The sequence below is a fragment of the Falco rusticolus genome, chromosome 1 (genome assembly GCF_015220075.1).
Source record: "Falco rusticolus isolate bFalRus1 chromosome 1, bFalRus1.pri, whole genome shotgun sequence".
NCBI classification, from domain to species: Eukaryota; Metazoa; Chordata; class Aves; order Falconiformes; family Falconidae; genus Falco; species Falco rusticolus.
In genome coordinates, this window is record NC_051187.1 from 32,803,128 (window position 1) to 32,811,207 (window position 8,080).

The 8,080-nt window shown below is 53.5% G+C and overlaps 1 protein-coding gene across 2 annotated transcripts; it reads left to right on the forward strand.

Moving 5' to 3' along the window:
- Positions 1 to 68: 68 nt before the first annotated feature.
- Positions 69 to 4,190, forward strand: UNG (uracil DNA glycosylase). 2 transcript variants are annotated; one of them, XM_037375688.1, is made up of 7 exons: positions 69 to 227; positions 803 to 1,003; positions 1,085 to 1,180; positions 2,350 to 2,447; positions 2,865 to 2,953; positions 3,204 to 3,382; positions 3,895 to 4,190. In XM_037375688.1, exons 1-7 carry the CDS (start codon positions 138 to 140, stop codon positions 4,033 to 4,035), a joined length of 894 nt encoding a protein of 297 aa, XP_037231585.1. In that variant the 5' UTR covers positions 69 to 137; the 3' UTR covers positions 4,036 to 4,190. The 2 variants fall into 2 exon arrangements, with proteins under 2 accessions (XP_037231585.1, XP_037231584.1); XM_037375687.1 differs by lacking the exon at positions 69 to 227 and having other exon boundaries at positions 413 to 1,003.
- The last annotated feature ends 3,890 nt before the right edge of the window (positions 4,191 to 8,080 follow it).

Genomic DNA, 8,080 nt, shown 5'->3' on the forward strand with positions numbered 1-8,080 from the left:
CGAACGCGCATGCGGAGTGCCGCGCCGCTCCGCCCTCCGGCAGGCCCCGCCCCTCACGCAAGCGCGCGCTTTTGGCGCCAAATCGCCTCATCCCACCCGCGCGGGACTTGCCGCTGCCCCTCGCCCGCGCCGCTGCCATGATCGGGCAGAAGACGCTGCACTGCTTCTTCAGCGCCGCGCCGGCCAAGAAGCGCGGCCGCTCTCCGGAGCCGGCCGGCGACGCTGAGGTAGCGGGCGGGGAGCTGGGGTCGCCGGCGGCCCTGGGGCAGGGAGCGGGAGGCGAGGAGCGTGGCCTGGAGCCTGGTGGCGGCTGTGAGGGGGGAGGCTGGTGGCGGCTGGGGCTGAGGGGCTGGGGAGGGCCGGCGGGCTTTAGCGGGGGGGGGGGCGCGTACCGTGCGGCCGCTTCCAAAAACCCCGCGCTGCTGGCACGCCTGACTGGCCTGCCCAATGGGCGCTGAGAACCGCCGCGTCGTCACGGTTGCTAGGTAGAGCTCTTCCTCGCTAGCGGCGGCAAGTCAATAGGGAGGAGCGGGCTCCTTCGCCTTGGCCAATTGAGAGCCGGAGTTTGGCTTGTGGGCGGGACCCGCGGAGATTGGCGGCCAATGGGGACGGGCGTAGCGCTGTTTTGCCGCGAAATAGCCGCGTGCGGCGCGGTCGTGCTGGAGCCGCCCTGCGGAGGGCGGTGCGTGGCGGCAGCATGGTGGCCGCTCAGCTCCTGCTGCTGGGCCTGCGGCCGTGCCTGTGCCCGCTCCGCTCTGCCCCGCTCCCGCTCGGCAGCCGCCTCCTCTTTCGCCATTACCAGGTGAGCGCCGCGAAGAAGGCGAAGGCGGCGGGGGATGGGGCGGGCGGGGCCTCGCCGCTGAGCCCGGAGCAGCAGGAGCGCATCCGCAAGAACAAGGAGGCGGCATTGCAGCGGCTGGCCGAGCGGAACGTGCCCCCGGGCTTCGGGGAGAGCTGGCGGAGGCAGCTGGCCGGGGAGTTCTCCAAGCCCTACTTCGTGGAGGTGAGAAGGCGGGGAGAGGGGGGGCTGTGCGGCCACCATGCCCTGCCGTGCCTGGGCTGACCCCTTGCTCTTCCTCCACAGCTGATGGCGTTTGTAGCAGAAGAGAGAAAACGCTACACGGTCTACCCGCCCCCTGAGCAAGTCTTCACCTGGACGCAGATGTGTGACATCAGGGATGTGAGTAGAGCTGCAGGTTCTAGCGGAGCTGGGTGGGTCCCCCTGCTGCGAAGGGGGGGAGCGTGCCAGGCTGGGTGCACAGACACATTCCTTCAGTGTTTGGTCTCTTAAAGCTTCAATCCCATGGGATGTGGTGTATGAAAGCACGAACTCCGGTTGTGGTGCAACCAGAGACACTCTGTTGTACAGAGAAGCTCATATTTATGCCTCTGAGCCCAGATACAAATTCCAGCTGTATGTACCACCAGGCTCAGGGCAGAAACCATTCATGCAGTTACATAGCTATATATCACTACAAGCATGCAGACACCTTTTTGATATTAGATAACCATGTTTATCTTAATTTCGTTCACAATACCCATCAGTTCTCTCATCTCCTGCCAGGTCAGACATTCTCCATTCTCCTCTCATGTATCTCTCTTCAGGCATTCTCTGTCCTCCTCTCTTATCTCCCATCAGTAATGGTCAGACATTCTCCGTACTCCTCTCATACATCTCTTGAGACATTCTCTATCCTCCTCTCCCACATGTGAAAGCTGTTGTTTCTTTCATGTAACTTGTAAATCCTGGCTCCTCTTTCATCTCTGATGCTGAAACAAGGTTTCATTGGTTTATTGCCCTTGCTCACCACCAAATTGCCTTTAAAATGTTAGTTGGACTTTTGACCTTATTTTCAGTGTTGCCAAGTTAACGTAGTGCTTTCAGATCTCTTGCATCTTTTGGTTTTTTTAATTGATCTGTAATTAAAAAAATATTTACAGTGTTTAAAATAACCCTAATGCTAATAAGCTATGTCAAAAGTACCGCAGCAAGTGTGGCGTAATAAAACTAAACCATGAGGAAATAGACTTGGAAAATGCCTTAACAAGGTGTTTTATTGTGGCTCATGGAAAATGTTGGTCTTCTGCACTCAAAACAGCTTCATAATCATAGCAGCAAAGCTGTGGTGATGTGAATCCTTAGTGTTCGGTTGGGACTATGTTCTTTAACTTGTTTATGATGGGATGTCAGTGACTTTGCTTCAATTTCTGGGGTTCTGGGATTTTTTCGTCTGTGTGTTTGATTTAGGATGAAGCTCACTCTACAAGACTTCCTTCCCCCCCCCCCCCCCCCCTTTCTTGGGAATTACATCGATTATAATTCAGTGCTAACAAAGGTCTGCTCTTCAGGTAAAGGTGGTCATTTTGGGACAAGATCCATATCATGGACCGAAGCAAGCTCATGGGCTCTGTTTCAGTGTCCAGAAGCCCGTTCCACCTCCCCCCAGGTATGACAGCACACTATTTGCAAAATCCCTCCTGTCTGCAAATCATTTGCAGTTCTGTGTCAGTCATGCCTGTGAGCCAGATAATTGATACAACATGTGTCACAACTATTTTAGAGTTGTGCATTACCTAGAAAAAACATCTCTGTAAAAGCATAGATAGTTTTGTGTAGTTTGTTGATCTTCTGAAGAGCATGCTGGATGTAAATTTGCATTTTCAGGTGTGCTGAGACCTTCTCATTAAGCTTCTAGCCGGACACACAAAGCTGCCCTGCTTCTACAGATGGCTTTATTATCTTAAAATTATTTAAGATTAAAATCAATACTCTGCTTGCCTAGTGTAAGAGCAGTAAGTGATGCTGTTTGCTTTTATCTTTAAATGTGCATGTTAAAAAATCTCCTGATGGTTTTTGGTTGCAGTTTAGAAAATATTTACAAAGAACTATCTACGGATATTGAGGACTTCACTCATCCTGGTCACGGTGATCTAACTGGCTGGGCCAAGCAAGGTGAGTTAATACATGCTCTAGTGATGTGGCTGGTGTAGGTGGTAAGAAAGCCGATCTAGAAAACAAGCCAGTGGTTGGAAACAGTCCACCTGTGACAGAGAAAATCAATTCTGAGTGCCCGTTGCCTAGGGGTGCCTTAGAATGAAAATGTAATTAATCATTTTTCATGGGAGGCAGGAAAAAAAAAAGCCAGTTAATACTTTTCTTTTTGATTTTGTTTCATCCTTGGTGTATCTGCTTTGTTTGCCAGGGGTGCTCCTACTCAACGCTGTCCTCACGGTGCGAGCTCATCAGGCCACCTCCCACAAGGAGCGAGGCTGGGAGCAGTTCACGGATGTGGTGGTGTCCTGGCTCAACAAGAACTTGCATGGGGTTGTCTTCATGCTGTGGGGAGCCTACGCCCAGAAGAAAGGCAGCTCCATTGACAGGGTACGGGTTATCTCTCTCTTCCCTCTTGCTAATTATTTTTTTTCTCCAATTGGGTCGACACTAGAGGGCACTTCCCTTACAGAATTGGGGTTTTCTTCCTGCTTGAACTCTGCTGTCAAATTTAGTTGCCCTTCTGTTCCAGCTTAGCCTTTGCCAGACTTAAGCAACAAAAGTGGAGCAAGTGTAACCTTCTGTCGTCAGAAAAGCATCCAGCTGAGGACAGAACTGTTTTTCCAGGAAAAGGCTCGTGAATAAGTATAAAACTTGCTGTTAGGATTACAGCAGTTGAAAAATGGCCAGGGTGTTACTGCTGCTTTACGTAGTCCATCCTCCTCTGCTCGGTGGGACAAAAGTCTCGGTCCTCAAGGCCAGTTCTCTGGGTCCTCAGGCTGGTAGCTGAGGAGGTGTAGGGAGGAAATCACACCTGCTTGGACAGGGCAGAAGCAGCCAGCCTTGTCGGGGGAGATAAGAGCATGCAAATCTAACGAGCAGTTTCCTCTAATGCCTTACAGAAACGCCACCACATCCTGCAGACGGTTCATCCCTCGCCCCTCTCGGTCAACAGAGGGTTTTTTGGCTGTCGGCATTTCTCAAAGACAAATGAATTGCTCAAGAAATCTGGCAAGAAGCCCATCGACTGGAGAGCGCTCTGAGCAGCGCGTGGGACCTGCTGGGGTCTACTGGTTGGAAACAGCCCCCGTTTCAGGGGTTGTCTTGTTTCTGAATGACTTCTGCTGACCTGAGGATTACTCTTTGGATGTTGATTAAGGGACAAATGGCCAAACTTTCATAGTTGCTGGGTTTTTTTGAATGTTTTTTGAAGAGCATATCGGACTGTTAGATGGACAATGTCTCTGCCTAGTTTGAAGGAAAGCAAAAAAAAAAAAAAAAACCCAAAAAAACCACCCCAAAACACCAGCAACTTGCCAGAGTTGTTTTATATTAATTTGTGTTAGTTGTTGTAATGAGAATATCTTTTCAGGCTCTTGAAGGGATGTCGGTTCTTACAGGTGAAGCTGTTCAGCTTTTGTAAATACCCTGCTGTGCCTCCTCCCCCTTCTTCACCTCCTACTGTGCCAATCCAGGTTTCATATTTGGGGGCTGTGGAGCTGGCTGCATGAGAGAAAAGGCAGATGCTTTTGAGATGCTTTTGGTTTTAGCTTTTTGCTACAGATTGAGATTTATTAGAAATACGACCTCTTGGGACTGCAAAGACTATACTCTCAAGGGTTCAAGGTAAATCCTCCCACCCCCAGCATCAGAGAGGAGACCGTGACTGAGGCGCTGGTCGTGCTCTGAGCTTTTTGTTGGTATTTAGAGAGGAAAACCGGAAGTTTTATAGGTTCTTACTGGGTGTGTTAATTGCTTAGATGACAGGTGAGCTTTGATGACCACAAACCTGCTGATGGCAGCAGGGAAGGTGCGTTTGTCAAAATCTGCCAATTGATGGGCTGAGGGTTGCAAATTATTTAAGATCTTTTAAGATCTTAGAGTTTTGTGCTTTGCCTTCATAGGAGAGAATTGAGGTTTCCAGCCACTGTTGAAAATAGTTGTTGGGACTTCCAGGATGAAGGTGAGGTTGGACTTTGTGCTTCTGGGTTTACAGTCTTATCTTTGACTTCTGTAATTCCTTTAATGGAAGTGAAGTGCCTTGCTTGCTTGGAAATTACGTCAGTTTTTATAACTTGTAAACCTTTTATTGGTATTTTCCTCTGATAGGTAACACTAGTACAAGTGAAACTTACACTTTCTGTGGCTGCTTGTATTTGTTTGTTTAGGTTTGGTTGGTTGGTTTGTGTTTTTTTTTCTCCCCGGTTTGTTTGTTTTTTTTTTAAAAAAAATAAAAATTACTTTATGTAGTGGTGTGATCTTACCTTGGTAGGAGCAAAGTGGGGAGGTGGGGGCTGGCTGGGGGGGCTGTCCTCCCTGGAGAGGCAGGGGCTGGCTGGGGGGGGGTGTCCTCCCTGGGGAGGCAAAGCTGCTGCAGCTTGTCCTTTTCCTTGTCCCCCTGTGGCCAGGCACGGGGCCAGGGCACCTTTGTCCCCCAAGGATCGGGTGTCCCAGCTGGCTGTGCCCCGGCCCCCCCTCCCCTCCAGCAGAGGTTGTTCCAGGCTCATTAACAGGGAAATATTTCTGCTTGACGTTACCATCACGTGTGAGAACGCAACTGTAATGTGACCAGGGGACTTGGGGGGCGCCGGGGGCCGTGACACACGTTCGCCCCACAGCACAGCCCTTGCTCCTGGGCTTTTGGCACAGCGTGGACGGTGTGACCCGGAGTCACAGCACGGCTGTGTGTCCCTGCCGGCACGGAGCGGGGCCCGCGGGGCTCAGCACCCATGGTGAGTGGCCCGTTGCCCCCCAGGAAGGGGTTGAGGGGGGCATGGAGGGGCTCAGGACCATCCCTACCTTTGACAGCTGGTAGAGATTTGGGGTTTAAGGACCACCCCTCTCTGCGAGGGGGTGGGTTGGTGGGGCAGCTTCACAACCATCCTTAGGATGCTGTGAGTGAGTGGGGGGGCATTTCAGCCCCCTCTCTATGCCAGGTGAAGGTGGAGCATTGCTGTGCCGCCCCCCCCGGCATTCCTCTTGCCATAGCTGTGCCTGTTATGGGGAGTAAAAATAGCTCTGAGCGAGCTGAACCGGGAGGGTCTGGCTTGGCATCGGGGGCGGGGGGGGGGCTGCAGTGTGGGGAGCAATGGGGAAGGGGGTGTTGGTGTTTTGGGGGGCTGCTGCTATAACTCTGGCTGTTGGAAAGCCCTGGGTCCTCTGTGACAGAGGGTCTCCATGCCTCCCCGCAGGGCAGGTGACTGCTGCCGGCTGCCCTGCTCCTGCTGCTGTCGGTGCTGCTCGTCTGGGCCAAAATGTCCAACCTTCAGCTTGGTGAGGAGGAGAAGCTGGAGAAGACCCTGATGGAGCAGCCGGTGGCTTCTACCACAGCCAAGCCGCCGACGCGGCCGAGCCCCCTGGCCCCCAACCCGCCGCCGCGGGCCAGCAAGGCTGCGGTGGGCGAGCAGGAGCGGATCGCTGTGTACAACCCTGCTGCGCTCCGCCGGCCGGCCCTGGCCAAATTCGTGCTGGGCTCCTTTGATGACAACTCCTCGGAAGATGAGCTGGTAGCCACAACCTTCAGGGCGGGCAAACGGCGCAGCAGCTTGACTGGGGCAGGGGGCACTAACACTGAGCCCCCCGCCACGACCACGCTGCCAGAGCCCGCTGCTGGCATGAGGTACGATGCGTAGGTTTGGGTGGTGTGAAGATGCCCTGTTTGGGGTGGGCAGATGCTTTTTGTGGGTGCATTTCTTTAGGGACCCCGTTGCTAAAATTGGGGTGCATGTGCATGTGTGGGTGCTCCTCGGAGCTCCAAATGATGCCCGCATCCTGCCCTCTTTGACTTGGTGCTGCATGGAAAGCCCTTATGCGAAGGTTAATGGCAGCACCCCGGGAAGAGCAGACACCCCGAGCTTTCTGCATGACAGCAATGCCACGTGCACGAGCGCAGCAAGGTCCAGAGGTTGCCCTCTTCCAGCAATTTCGGATGTCCGAGAACGGAGTGGAAAGTGCTTTTACTGTGCGTGGCATTGCTTCAAACACAATCCCCAGTGCTGTGGCCAAATTGCCCAATCGCTCCCATTTTCTCACAGCTTCCTCTCTTCTTTTGCTGCTTTTCTCTGTCCCTGCACCATCTCCTGGTGCTGGGAAAGGCCACAGCTGTGGTTGATGGGCAAGGGTGCAGCGGGAAGCAGGGATTTTCTTGCGTGGCGAGACAATGTTGGGGTCAGCTGAGGTGGTGAGCGCATGGACGGACAGCGGCGGGTGTTGCTGGTGTTTTCCCTGCACCCACTGTCCTTCCAGCTGTCTGTTCTGTGCGTGAGCATTGCTGGGGGCATTGCACGGGGTGTATGTAAACCTGCAGGCTGGGCTGAGCCTTTTGACAGGGCACCTCCAGGTGCACTCGCGCGTGTATGTGCAGTTGTGTGTGCAAATGTTGTCCTGGATCCCATAAGGATCGGGTCCTGCTGCTAGGGAGGGATGCTAACATGCTCCCAGTATTGCATATGGGGAAGCACAGCATCCCAGGACTGGGGTATGTGGGGTGCTCCTGTGCCATTCCTGCCCTTCCTCTGCCCTTGCAACTACTGCAGCTAAATTATTCAAGGCGGAAAAGCAGCTCTTTGGTGGTTTTGCGAGGAGTTGGTGAAACGTGGATGAGCTTTGTTCCGTGGGCAGCTTTGCACTGACTTTTACCCAGCTTCCCACTCCAGCACAGCTGACGGCCATGATAAATAACTGGAAACAAAGCGCTGCTGCCCAGCTCCTCCTGGCTGCTCTGCTCCCCGTTAAAAATAACAGACCTTTGGCTGTGGGGACGTGTTGTAAAACTTGGCAGCCCGCCGGTGTCTCCTTGCCTCGCTGGGGTTTTGCGTGGTCCCACGCACAGCGCTGCCCATGGGGTATCGCTGCTGCTCGTCAGTGCTTTGACACGGCAGATTCCCAGTGTCACTGCCTGAGTCCTGCTGGAGATGTGTCCGATGTGGTTTGCCGGATGGGATGGGTGTGCTGGCACCAGGTTTGTGGTGGGATCTGGGGCTCCGGGTGGGAAGCACAGCCGGCCCCAGCAGAGCTGCCGAGCGGCAGAGGTATGAGCCGCAGCGCGATAAACCAAGCACCGCAGTGCTCCAGCCACTTGGAAAATAC

Coding starts and splice junctions, on each gene's coding strand:
- UNG (XM_037375687.1), top strand. CDS start 698: ATGGTGGCCGCTCAGCTCCTGCTGCTGGGCCTGCGGCCGTGCCTGTGC. Junction 1,181..2,349: donor AGATGTGTGACATCAGGGAT/GTGAGTAGAGCT, acceptor TCTGCTCTTCAG/GTAAAGGTGGTCATTTTGGG. Junction 2,954..3,203: donor AACTGGCTGGGCCAAGCAAG/GTGAGTTAATAC, acceptor TTTGTTTGCCAG/GGGTGCTCCTACTCAACGCT.